Source organism: Miscanthus floridulus, chromosome 2 (assembly GCF_019320115.1).
Source record: "Miscanthus floridulus cultivar M001 chromosome 2, ASM1932011v1, whole genome shotgun sequence".
NCBI lineage: Eukaryota > Viridiplantae > Streptophyta > Magnoliopsida > Poales > Poaceae > Miscanthus > Miscanthus floridulus.
Genome location: NC_089581.1, coordinates 59,243,427 through 59,256,463, shown reverse-complemented (window position 1 = coordinate 59,256,463; position 13,037 = coordinate 59,243,427). Strand labels below are relative to the sequence as shown.

Below are 13,037 nucleotides of genomic sequence, written 5' to 3'. Positions count from 1 at the left end.
ACACGTCCTAATTACGTTGTTGCTTTGAAAACAGAGGGGCTATTGTGTGGGCTTGGTGGACCTTTGCTTGTGTTTCTGTGCGTCATTTGGTCAACGGTGGATCCATGGAAGCCATTCAAATAAAATAATATGGATGATTGTACAGTCAAGTGACCTAGAACTACGCACAATGTTGCATCCCTAGCCATACATGAGCCTGTGACAACACAACTGGTAAACAACAGACACAGATGAATGATGAATGGTTTTTCTCCTTCGCCAAACAATCAAACATGGAAGTTGGGCGGTAGTCATGGTGAGGATAGAGAACACTGCTGAAGGAGGAAGAATAAAAAGAAGAAGGCTATCGGCCTATTCGCTTGTTGGTTTCAGCCAGCCCAAACCAGTCAGCTAATAGTGTTTTTCTCTCACAATAAACCAGCACCAGCCAGCTCAAACCAGCCCAGAAACCAACCAGCGAACAGGCCGTATGTGAGCTTGGTTCAATGGTTCTAACTTCCTACCGCTACATTTTGGTACAATGGTTTTCTTTAAGATGAAGGGACCATTTAAAACACGAAGGGGTTATCAATTTTAGGCTTGTTTGTATGCACGTATATCAACCTCAATCCATATGGTTAGGCTTCGTTTGCGTGCCCTTAAACTCGGTTTGATCCGCTTCTTTTTTCATCCGGAACAGTGTTTTTCTCTCACAAATTACTCGAGAATTCCTCTAAACCATCTAAATTCCTCCAGAACCATACCATCCAAACAGGGCCTAAGAAATTTAGTTTAATTTCACTCCAATCCACTTCAACACATGTAGACTGAGACGAATACATACGCATCCATTTTTCAAATAGATAGAAATGGATGTTCCTAAAACAACAACAAAAAAGAGAGAGAGAAATGGAGATTCATTTTCAATATTTTATTTATGATGACGACGCGATTTAAAACGTCTGAAGCGCATACGGGGGTACTTCCCATGCGCCACGTTTGTAGCGCGGCGCCCCCTTCTTCCTTCTTCCCCGAGCTGCGTCAAAGGAACCAAACCTGCGAGAGCTCCCCTCTCCCCTCCCTCCCACCCTTCCCCCTCCTCTCTCTCCTCGCCGATTCCTCGCACCATCTCCTACGCCGTATCCCCCGCCGCCGCCACCGACGACGAATCGGCGGGGCGCCGCCCCGAATCTGCGCCGTCCGCGCTCAGATCTCCCCCCTCCGCGCTTCCGGATGTCATGAGCCGCCCCCATTTGCCCAAGGACCCGGCCTTCCCGCGCACCAATGGGTCCTTGGACGGTGGGGCCCGCGGCCTCGGCGGCGAGATCGAGGAGGTGGGCGCTGCGGCCACCGTAGCCGTCGAGCAGTCGTCGTCCTCACAGTCCTCGTCCCCGTCGGCGTCGTCGCCGGCGGCGGCGATGTCGTCGTGCGGGCAGTACATTCTACACCGGGTGCGCAAGCTGGACACCCTAGCGGGCGTCGCCATCAAGTACGGCGTCGAGGTAAAATGCGATGGGAGTGATGTGCTGCTGTGTATTATTTAGGGCCTCTGGTTTTAATATTATATTGGAGTATCAGATGGGATATTAAACAGCAGCATTCTTTCTTTAACTTGGTAGCTGTTCTGGGTGGAACCGTGGAACTCCTTTCTATTTTGTATCTTTGGTGAACTGATTTTGGAATCTCGTATTGTGCAGGTAGCCGACATTAAGAGGCTGAACGGCCTCTCAACTGACCTCCAGATGTTTGCACACAAGACACTGCGGATTCCACTCCCAGGGAGGCACCCTCCGTCGCCTTACCAGCAGAATGGTTCATATGAGAGTGACGACAGGTAGCTAGACTGAAATTGTACCGAGCATCAGCATGGCATGCTACATAAACCATGTTACCAGTGTGTCTCATGTTGTGTGTTTCTGATCAAGCATTTGATTTTTTTTTGTATTATAAGTGATAATCAGTTAATCACTAGTTATTTAAAGAGTCGATACAGGTTCACTCAGGAGATGCATGTCAAGATCAAGGTCAGACTAGGGCACTAGTGCAATGTGGTTGAATACATGCCTTCAACTATTGCCACGTGAAACCATTGTGTGTGATACAACTTGAAATAGGAACTGAAAAGGAAGCTTAGCCTTGTAGTCTCATGCAAGATGTTTCTTATCATTTCAAGTTTCAACTGCATGGTTGTTGCCAAAAAAAAAACCTTTCTACAACCAGGGGAAACGTTTTCCCATCACATCAATTATTGAGGTTACTTTGAGATCTGTTATTGGAGAGAGAAGCTAAACTGAAAATAAATTATGAAGTCCTCTCACACCTGCTCTGCTAGTCCCAGAGAGGTTTTGAGTTACGGATGTGGTAGTAATACGTTACCCTAGATGTATAAAATGTTAAAAATGACTTGCCACGTTTGCTGCAATCTAAACATGCAGCTAGAGTTATTAAGCTTTTTGTCGTGTCCTGTTTCCGCGTTCAATGCAAGCAGTGGTTTTCCTTTAGCTATTCCCTTTTATACATTTAATATTTAGTTATTTGAGTTGTTTTGGTCTGCTGTACTATCCAGATGATTTGGCCTGTTAGGTACCTGCCACCCCACGCACTGGAGTTCGATTCGGTTTGTTTTGGAAATTTTGATTTGAACTAAATATGCATGCACAATAACCTTGTGTTGGAGCTGTCAGCAATTTGTACACCCTTTAATTAACCAAAGGAGTCTTGAGTCCTTGAATCTTTCTGTAGCCATTTTTTTCTTTAGTGACATGCAGCTAATCAATTGAGTGGGCATATAACTTGATATTTTGGGTCTGACTGTATGAACATTCATGTGGCATATCTAAGACAGTTTAGCATATTTATGTTGGCAATTTTAAGCTGTCTTCATGTGACTGCAGTGTTAGCTATGGACATAAAGTAGTCGACATGTGAAGAGCACTATAGGAGCTTATGGTTCATGTGAACCACTATGCAAATACATCTTAGTTGTCTTCTGCTTATGTGGCTGTGGTAATCTCCTTCAAGCATTGAAGCATTTATGATCTGTACATGTCTAAAATAATGTCACAAAGTAGATGCACTTCAGACATTTGACATTTGTGAGACGTTTTGGGTGAATACAGTGGCAGTGTTTTCAGAGTTATGCACCCAAATTCTTAGCCTTTCTCTCTAGTTGCTATTGCAGCAAATGCTTCTTGTTTCTCGCTTGTCGAGTCTAAGGCTTTCCACAATAATTATAGTTAATTACATCGTATAAAATCTTCTCCAGGCCATTTTTGCTATTTCTATGATACGCCTTACATGACATAATAATATTGTCGTTTCAGGGAATGCACTCCACGCCGCATTCACGAAGATATCTTGGATTCAATATTGAAAACACCAAAGCCCAAAGTTTCGCCAGCTATGAGTCTTCTGCAGGGATACTATGGCCTTGCACCACCTCCAAAGAGAGATCAAACAAGTGAAGGCACTGAGATGGCAGTTTACAGTAAAGGCAAATCTGCTTTTTTGGATGTTGAGCCGTGGCTGGAGCCACCAAATTCCGACCCATTCCCTCTTCAGAATAGGAAAACCAGAAGCTTGATGATAGGTTCTTCTCTTGATGGTGATACCGATGAGAATGGTGATAGTGAAAGGTTTATAAGGCGGCGTCAGAAAGCTGATGGTGAGCTGTTACCGAGGGAGGAAAATGGTGGTGACTTTCTGGCAAGCGCTGGAAAAGGCTTGGCACTGAGGCCAAAGTCTAGCAATCGACCAGACATGAACAAGAGTCAGCAGAATCTTTTTGTAATGGCAGAGCCTTTGTTTGGCAATGGTGTGCAAACTGTAAGGAAATCATCCAGCACTCCAGAGTTCCAGGAGCCAGAAACCAACACAAGTTCATCCATATGGTCAGCGAGCAAGTGGAGCATAAATACAGATGCTTTTGCTCTTCCTCTCCCCATCCCTCGTTTTGACAACATTCCAAAGCCCATTGCTGCTTGGAGAAACAAGGCGGCTCGCGACTAATAAACTGCTATATCTTGGCTATGTGCATGATTTTTCCTGAACTCCAGGGGGGCCAGAAAGTGTCCATGAAGGAGCTTACATTAGGTTGGCACCAGTCTTCACAGCTTTGGAAGCATAGCAGGATCGTAATTGGCTCCTGCTAGTTAGAACATTCTGAAGACCAGACGCATGTCGTCTATGTTTCCAGACGGTATCTAGATTAGGTTTACATGATTCTCATGTTATATTGGGCATATGTTGCGCCAAGAGTAGCAACGTTAATATTTGGTCATATAAATTATAGATGCTAGATGACATAGAGGAGACTTGATATTTGAGGATATTCTTTTGTACACAATGAGATAATGTAGAGCATCAAAAGGCGGTTATATGCGTGTTGTATGTGTGATCCCATACCCTAATATAATATAGAGGTGGTTGGCTTCGTTTAACTCCAGACTAGTTCTTTTAACCCTTGTGCGTGTCTTTAATCTCTCAATTCCGTTGCAGTCGTTTACCTGTGTTGCTTGTCAGTCCATGTGATCAGTTTTGCTGCTTTGCTTTAGGAACTGTCTGGATCACGTGGACAATAGTTTCGTGGGCCTCTTTTATACGAGAACCAGAAAGCCAAACATGGTCATCATCGGTCCAGGCCAGCTCATCCCCTCCCTAACCCAGTACTCCACGTCTCACCCAGCTACCGGCCTACCACCCGCATCGCAGGCTCGCAGCAGCGACGACCGGCGGGCGACAGCTGAGAGCGCGTCCAGCCGTCAGCTCGTCCACCACCCGCTGGAGGTGAACAGCAAGGACCTAAACCAGACAGTGACCACAACTCCAGTAGCCAAACCTCCGGGCAGCCACGCGTTTCCCTACTCTCCAGACGAACCTTCCCGATGGCGACGCCGACCCTCCCTCCAGCTGCCCCCGCATCCACCGCCACCTCCTCCGTCTCGCGCCTCCGGCCACTGCGCCCTTCCCTTCCCCGTCTCCGCTTCTGGCCAGCACCAGTGGCGGCCGCCGCCGCTGCGCCTTCCCCGATTGCTCTGGGCGCAGCCTGTCGTACCTTGCCCGGAATACGCTGTCGAGCCGCCGCCGGGCCCTCGCCGCCCTCCTCAGAGCCCCCTACTCCGTCTCCGCACGGTTAGCTCGCGGCTTCGTACTCTCTTTGCCTTCCGTTTCTGCAACTTCTGTTCTCCAGTTAGCCATGTTTAGCCTTGCGCGTAATTAGTTGGCTGTGAATCAAGCGTTTAAACTCGGTGCTGGGGGTGGGGATTGCTGTTTGATGTGTATATTTCTGGTCCGTGGGACAGTAACAAATTGCACTGCCCGCTACATGTGTTCGATGTTGAGGGTTAGGGATCGAAATGACAAAGTTGGAGAGTTTCAATATGTCAGATTTGGTTTTTGTTCTTACCTTTAGATAGGCAAACTAAAATAAATTAGGCACATGAATCATGTTAAGTGACAAAGTAGTAGTAGGAGCACTTGATATGTAAAACAAATAAACTGGGCTGCTATGCACTATTAAACTAGGTGGAAGCCTGGAATAGTTATGGTGTCAGGCTCAATCTACAATGTGGTGAAGTTCATGGGGTGAGGGAGGTTACCAGTGACTCAGATAAAGAGAGAAGGGTTACAAGGAATCCATTAAGTAGTCTCATTGCTTGCAAGGAAGATCTAAACAGACGTATTGAACCCTCCTTATTATACAAAAAGGGTCTTTTTTTATGGAAAAAAGGGTCATTTAATCATGCAAGCTTCAGCTGGTTCATCAATTTCTCCTAACATGATGCCACTGTGACCTTGTTTAAGCGGGTGATCTTCCTAGATTTGTTCATCCAGAGTCCAGACACTATATCAAGTTCTTGATCAATAGTATTATCTCTATCTATCAATTATTATTGTCTGAAGTATACGTGTACAAAATTCTACTCCCTCCGTCCCTGAAAAAGTGGTGTTCTGTGATTTAAAATTTGTCCCAGAAAAAATGATGTTATGAGTTTTAGATATGGTGTTGGCCCACAAAAGAATATGTCGACTCATGTATGCCCAACAGATCCTGCGCCAAATTACCAATTGACATGCGCTACTGTTTGTTGCCTCCCGCGGATCTCTGCATGCTTGCATGCCTCGCGTCTTAATTAGGAAGTAAACCATGTGACATCGCTTCTTTTAAGGAAATCATGTGTAACAAACCAAGGGTATTAGAGACATTTCTCTTCTCCACTAATCCATCTGAAAAATCCCAGAACATCACTCTTTTTGGGATGGAGGGAGTAGTATCAAATGGCCAATCAAAGGGATGAATTTGATGTATATCATGAATCAAGACCTGACTGCCTAAATGTAGCTCTTTATCTGAGTTTTTTTCTTCAGAATTTTATCTCTAATTTCAATATCCAATCATGCCCCAAATCTGATCCTGGAAAACAAATTCAGTTTGTCTGCACACATTTAAAAGAATACTTCTAGATTTAGAGTCGCGCTGGTTCTCTAAGGCACAGTCCAAAGTTAGATGCATAACTGAAGGGTGCACTTCCTTTTTGAAATTTTACAAAACAATTGTGGTTTCTCTGAGCGATGGCACATTATCTGGAATGAGCAACCAGAAGAGTTGTACTACCTTTGGGAATGGGGGATCCCTTTTTGTATCGATTTCTCTAGAGGTACCAGATCATTATCATTACAATTTCATTGCCAAAAGAAGCTAAGTTGTAGCCAGATGTATAATGTCTCTTGCCCAGCATATCTTAATCCTACAATTATACTTTATGTCCCACTCCAGACAGTCATCTTGATTGATAGTTCGATACTCTGGTATCATCTGTCGATACAGAGTACTTCTCATTTTTTTTTGTCTTCATAAGATGTGATACGATGATACGATCTATATATCGTTCCATGTGTAGATCAAGTTAAGATAACACTGTAAGTCGTCATAAATGGAGGAACATCGAATGAGGAATTTTGGCCTCAAATTTAGTTTGGAGCAATTTCTTGGCTCTGCGTGTTCCAGATCCAGAGTTCAATCATTTGAATACTTAATGCCACTCGCTACCTACTTTTTTTGATAGGTTCAATCCAGATCCAACTGACACAAATATTATTTTAGATACAAAATTGCTTCATCTGTGCATGGGTGATCTTATTTGGATGGTAGTGCGGCTGCTGTCTGATCTTCTGATGATTGTATGATGATTATAGTCTTGCTGGTGCTTGGTGGAAAATGCTTTCCTGATGCTTGTGTGATTTGTTGGAAAATTATGATATACTGAACTGCATCCTGTGAAGTTTCCATGTGGTCATGTGTGATAAATGATTCATATAACCATGTCAATGAGTAAATTGAACTATGGAGAGGTGAAGCGAGTGCAACCTGTATATACCAGTACCAAGTTCTTGAATCAATTCTGAGAATACAAGCTGTTAGAAACTTGGAATGTCTATAAACTGGAATTCCGTTTCTTAATTATGTGACTTTAAAGTATCAGGTGATGACATTAATTTGTTGGATGTGAAAACCTCAAGTAGCTGTCAGATAAATCTGGAAAGATATGGTTAATTCTTTCACTAAGTGAAGTGGAACAACTGAAGGTTATCATTAGATGGCAAGGTAACTAGATAGCCGGCAATAGAATAGATCTTGTCCTGACAATGTCAATAGTACAACTGAAGATACTGACAATGTCAATAGTACGACTGGAGATACATGGTCAGGTTAAACATTCTGTGATCCATCTTACTTTCAGTTTACTCAAGTAAACTAGAATGCTTAGTCATACAATAACCGAGTATAGGTTGTATGCAGCTGTAGACAAGTATTTTTTTTAAATATAAACAAAGGCTCTATATCCTATAGGCTTAAACTGATATATATGTAGCAGAATGACAAGATCTTGCAGCGCCAAACTGGAAGGTGCCAGTTGACTTTTACTGGCAACGATAGATGGTGTATAGATAGCAGTTACCCAGCATGATAGTAGGAGAATAAAGAAAGGATCGCTATACTTGGCTAGGAGTGTAAAGCGTATCATAGACCATGAGGAGTGTCTGAGAATTTCAGAATGTGATGTTTGAGGAAAAAAACAAAGGAGAGAGAATGTGAACTAGTGAGCTGGTGGATCATGGATGGCAACTTGCCAATCCATCAAATTGAGTGTTAGCCTAGCCATCTAAACTGAAGCATGTTGATCTTATATAGGAAGAGAATGAGGTGTTGAAGTTAGGAAGTGCTTATCACAATCTTCATGGTAGTGCCCATTAGCTGGTTAGTCCTGGACTCCTGGTAGGTAAAATAAATTTTGAAGAATGCGAATCACTACTACCAGTCTACCATATTCATGTAAAACTCTTAACTGCACTTGGAAAGATAGTGTATATCTGCCATCATCGTACTCCCTCTGCTGCAAATGTAGGTCGTTTTAGTTTTATTCTAAGTCAAACTTCTTTAACTTTGACCAAGCTTATAGAAAAATGCACCAACATCTAAAACATCAAATTATTTCATTAGATCCACCATGAAATATGTCTTGATAGCGCATTTGTTTGGTATTGTACATGTTAATATATTTTTGTATAAATTTGATCAAAGTTAGAGAAGTTTGACTAAGGACGAAACTAACATTTTGGAACAGAGGGAGTAATCAGCATACGGAAACTAGATTAGAAATTGTTGTCCCAGAAAACCTGCTGCTATATGTTTTGCATATTTCCCACATACAACATCATAAATTTGGTTGCAGACTCGCAGGAAGCAACTATTGTCGTTCATCCTCAAGGGTCTGTGAATTCTCTCTCACCACTGTAAATGATGAGACTCCCTAGAAACTAGCTCCTCACCCCACCTAGTTGCTCCCTATCTTGCAGTCAATTTTGAACCTTTTTTATGTACAAAGAATGAATTTTAGCTAATTTCTTGTGGTTATGAAAAGGAGTAGGGCCTTATGAGAGAATTACGTCATTTGATCAAAAGTTTGGTAGGCATGGCAAGTCGTGCCAAATGGAAATGTGACATCTGTTAAAAGAGAATATTATATTTCCTGATAGAAAAAGCAGGCCTTGCTGGATTTATTTTCCTTGGTTTTGCTTCTTTATAGGATCAAATGTTCAGCATCAAGAAACACTGCATTTCCCAAAATACTGGCTTGCTTGATGTTATTCATTTATAAAACTAGGTCATGAGCTGCGGCCTCAGTCATGCCTTCCTAGTTTTACGTACTGTTTCTAAAACTTGTGATTGAAACAGAAATTTTGGTAGAAATTGGTTGCTTCAGTTTGTTTGTGATGTTTGTCAGCATATTATTTGTTAGAAGTATTTCTGCATTGTGTCCACGATCAGTTTCTTGTACGTTTTGTCATATGGTTTCCTATACTGGACCCATTATGACACTCAATGAGTGCATGCATACTATTCCATGTGTAAGGGGCCGTGGCGTCTAAGAGGGGGTTGAATTAGACAACTTAAAACTCTAACTCAGAACTATGGTCTATTTTTCTACCTAGTCAAAACCTGTGCAAAATATTAATCTAAATGTGCAACTGCGGTTTTGCTAGTGTGTTGCTATCTCTACCGCAAAAAGGAGTTATGCAATCTAGGTTCCAAACCTATCAACTAGCCTATTACTAAGCTAGGAAAGTAAAGCATAAACCAAGATTGCAATGTAAATGTGCAAGCTAAAGAGTAATGTAGAGATATGCAAACTTTTGTCGACGACTCCACTATATTTATCGAGGTATCGAGAAGCGCGTAAGCTTTCCCCTATTTCTCGTTGGAGCCCCTCGCAAGGGTCAAGCTCCCGATCGGGTAACTCCGTGGACAGCCTCGGGCCTTTCTCACGCGCAAGTGGGTCTCCGGTATGCCTTCTGGCAAGCCTCTCCCGAATCGCTTCCCGTCGTCTTACTATCAAGCTTTCGGTCGAACCGTCACGGGCCTTGTTCCATTCGGTACACGACGACGGTGCATACCACAAACGCGGTTGGTGTGATCTCACAAGACTACAAGCCCTTCGATGTACAACAATGGTGCGCGCAAGCACCGAGTGGTAAGAGATGTGCAAACCTCACTAAAAACCTAGAGCAAGCGCATAAACGGTGTTCTAACTAACCTAAGCACTTCGTAAAGCACGTACGCTAATTATCGAATGTATCACTAAGCACTATGCAAGTAAACTTTTATAGGCATTTTGTGAACTAGCTAACTTTTTTTTTAATTTTTTATTTTTTTTACAAGTTGCTCAGCATTGATTGTGCATGTATTTGTTGTTGCACTAGCCTTAAGTTGCTCAATTTTAGTAGATAGTTCAATATTGAGATTAGTAAATGTCGTATATTATTCAAGCAAGGTTTTATATGTTTCTTGTGAACTATTTAGCTTTTCTTGTAATATTTTTAGCTTCTTTTGTTGGCTAGTGCAAGTCTTAGCGTATTTAAGATTTTCTTGCACAAGTTCATTAAGAGAAGGCATTTCATCATCACTCTCACTCTGACTAGAGGATGAGCTTTCGTTACCTCGTGCCATAAGGCACACACGAGAAGAGCTTGATGATGAGTGCTCGTGGCCTCGTATCTTGTGATGGTCTTCTTCTTCACTTGAAGTATCATCACATGACCTTATTGATGTGAGGGCTTTGTCCTCGCACGTTTTCTTCTTTGTCTTGGGTGTGGGCTTGTTTGGACAAACTTTCACAAAGTGTCCCAACTCGTCGTATCCATAGCATCCTTTCTTTTTTTTGCTTATTTCTTTGATTGGTAAAGATAAAATCTTAGAATTTAGATGGGCACATCCTTAACATTGAGTCTTTGGATCATCTTCTCCATCTTGTTAATAAGTTTGATTGATTCTTCATCAAGGTCGGAGGTGGAGAAGGAAGATTGATCATCATCATCAGCATCATCATCCTCATCTTCTTCATCTTCACTTGAGGAGCTTGAGCTTGAGCTTGTCTCAACTTGCTTGCCTTCATCTTCCTTTTCTCACTACATGCGAGAGCTTTGCCTTTGCTTGATGACGAGGCTTCTTCTTGACCCATCTTCCGTGACATTTCAAATACCACCATCTTGCCAATGACTATGACCGGGGTTATGGTGCTCAAGTCCTTCATGTTGCTCAAGTCCTCCATGTTGTGAAGGATGGTGATGATACTTGCATATTTCTTTTATGGTAGCATAGATATGATCTTCCTCACGATGTCTGTATCATCTAGCTTTGTTAATCATATTGAATGGAGTTCATTGATAATTAGATTCAAACGAAAATACATATCACGAACAAGCTCATCATCATTCACTTTAAAGGAATCATAATTTTGTTTAGCTAGACAATGTTTTTGCTCACGGACATTAGTTGTGTCGTCATAGAGCTCTTAGAGTTTTAATCAAATTTTATGTGCCGTATTTAAAGTGAACACTTGGTTAAACACATCCATGCTAAAATATTCAAATAAGCAATTTTGAGCTCTAACATTGAAATGAATTTCTTTTTCTTCACTCTTTTTGTGGGTTTATTGGGATTCTTAATGGGTTTCATCTCGTCACGAGTGACTCTCCAAACATCCAAATCTACCGTCTCAAGGTGACAAGCCATTCTAGCTTTATAGTAGGGAAAGTTAGTGCTGTCAAAGTGTGGAGGCCCACAGGTATCCATCACAACCACTCTAAATAGTGTCGGCTCAACGGCGGTGAAGCCAAAGGTTTAAATTGAGCAAACCGGCTCCGATACCACTTGTAAGGGACCGTGACGCCTAAGAGGAGAGGGTGAATTAGGCAACTTAAAACTCGAACTTAAACTATGGCCTCTTTTTCTACCTAATCAAAACCTATGCACTATGCAAGTGGTGTATCAACACCCTTGGTATGTTTTTCAGCTCTCCCAATTTCAAATGGTCGGTTGGGGGGTCTATTTATAGCCCCACAAGTGAGAACTAGCCGTTGGACCCAAGACCCAACTTTATGCTAGTGACTGGACGCTGATCACATCCCGATCGGACGCGTCCGGTCCTACCGACCGTTGGAGCGCGCGCGTTGATTCGGACTCTGGGCCGAGTTTGGTCTCACTCGATCGGACGTGTCTGGTCGCGTTGGCGTCGCTCTGGAACCTTTCTGGTCCATAGCTGTTGCGTCCAGTCCTCACTGAGTTGTTGCCGCGACGATGAACAGTGAAGTCCGTGCGTCCGGTCACTGCCTTGCTCAGAGTCCGGTCGCTGCTGCTGACGCCTGCGGTTGCCGAGCAACTGATCGGACGCGTCCGGTCATCTCTGCCGAGCTTGTTTCTTTGCGATCTTACGTCTGGCTTGGTTTCCATCTTCGTGCTTGGGCTTTGCTTGATATCTTGGGTCTTCTTTTGTACTTATAGGGTCTTGCTTATGGTATTGATCGTGGATCATCATGTCGCATTTGTCTAAGTCACGTCTTGCACCCTATTGAACTATAAAATAATTACTTGTAAATTTATTAGTCTAATTTAGTTGCGTTGGTCATCAAACATCAAAATCCAAACTAAATAGGTGTAGGGTCCATTTCCTTACACCGAGTAATTAATTTTGTTTTTCTTTTGACAGGTTGGCAAGAGAGGCTGTCAAGTTTGCAGGATAGAGTACGGGTGTTCTTTGCCGTTCTGTTTTGGATGTCATTGTTTTTCTGGGGAAGTGCTTGGGATGGAAGTAACAACTCTGGAGGCAAGAAGCGCCAACGATTTCGAAAGAAATCAAAGTAAAGATGCTCTAGGATTGACATTTTTTTATAGGCATATATAGCTTTTTATGTTCAAGGACTTGTGAACATACAATGGTGCATAGTGAAGGTGTAGGCATAGAAAGTTGTCGTGTTACATAGTTGTATTTCAGCAGTCGGTACCCTAAAGTAAATTGCCTGGTCCTGCTGTATATATTGCCAATCGTGTATACAGAGACATGGGTGACATCATAATGGACTAAAGGAGACATGTATGTCTGTTCCTTGGTATTAGTAGTATTATTCTGGAAACAGAATTGCATGTCCTACAAATCTTGAAAGCTTGTGGTAACTTTTGGTAGACAAGCGGGCAAGTCAGATTTCCAGCTCCCAATTCTATT

General features: G+C 42.6%; 2 protein-coding genes across 2 annotated transcripts; both read left to right on the top strand.

Moving 5' to 3' along the window:
- Positions 1 to 1,000: 1,000 nt before the first annotated feature.
- LOC136538921 (uncharacterized) lies at positions 1,001 to 4,417 on the top strand. Its single transcript, XM_066530846.1, has 3 exons — positions 1,001 to 1,481; positions 1,677 to 1,813; positions 3,303 to 4,417. The coding sequence occupies exons 1-3, from the start codon at positions 1,218 to 1,220 to the stop codon at positions 3,985 to 3,987; spliced, it is 1,086 nt and encodes a 361-aa protein (XP_066386943.1). The 5' UTR covers positions 1,001 to 1,217; the 3' UTR covers positions 3,988 to 4,417.
- Positions 4,418 to 4,676: 259 nt separating this feature from the next.
- Positions 4,677 to 12,953, top strand: LOC136524781 (uncharacterized). The gene is made up of 2 exons (XM_066518030.1): positions 4,677 to 5,109; positions 12,525 to 12,953. The coding sequence occupies exons 1-2, from the start codon at positions 4,863 to 4,865 to the stop codon at positions 12,677 to 12,679; spliced, it is 402 nt and encodes a 133-aa protein (XP_066374127.1). The 5' UTR covers positions 4,677 to 4,862; the 3' UTR covers positions 12,680 to 12,953.
- Positions 12,954 to 13,037: the final 84 nt, after the last annotated feature.

Excerpts from the sequence above, each read along its gene's own strand:
- LOC136538921 (XM_066530846.1), top strand. The coding sequence starts at position 1,218 with ATGAGCCGCCCCCATTTGCCCAAGGACCCGGCCTTCCCGCGCACCAAT. Across the intron at positions 1,482-1,676 it reads CCATCAAGTACGGCGTCGAG|GTAGCCGACATTAAGAGGCT; the intron begins GTAAAATGCGAT and ends CGTATTGTGCAG. Across the intron at positions 1,814-3,302 it reads TCATATGAGAGTGACGACAG|GGAATGCACTCCACGCCGCA; the intron begins GTAGCTAGACTG and ends TTGTCGTTTCAG.
- LOC136524781 (XM_066518030.1), top strand. The coding sequence starts at position 4,863 with ATGGCGACGCCGACCCTCCCTCCAGCTGCCCCCGCATCCACCGCCACC. Across the intron at positions 5,110-12,524 it reads CCCTACTCCGTCTCCGCACG|GTTGGCAAGAGAGGCTGTCA; the intron begins GTTAGCTCGCGG and ends TTCTTTTGACAG.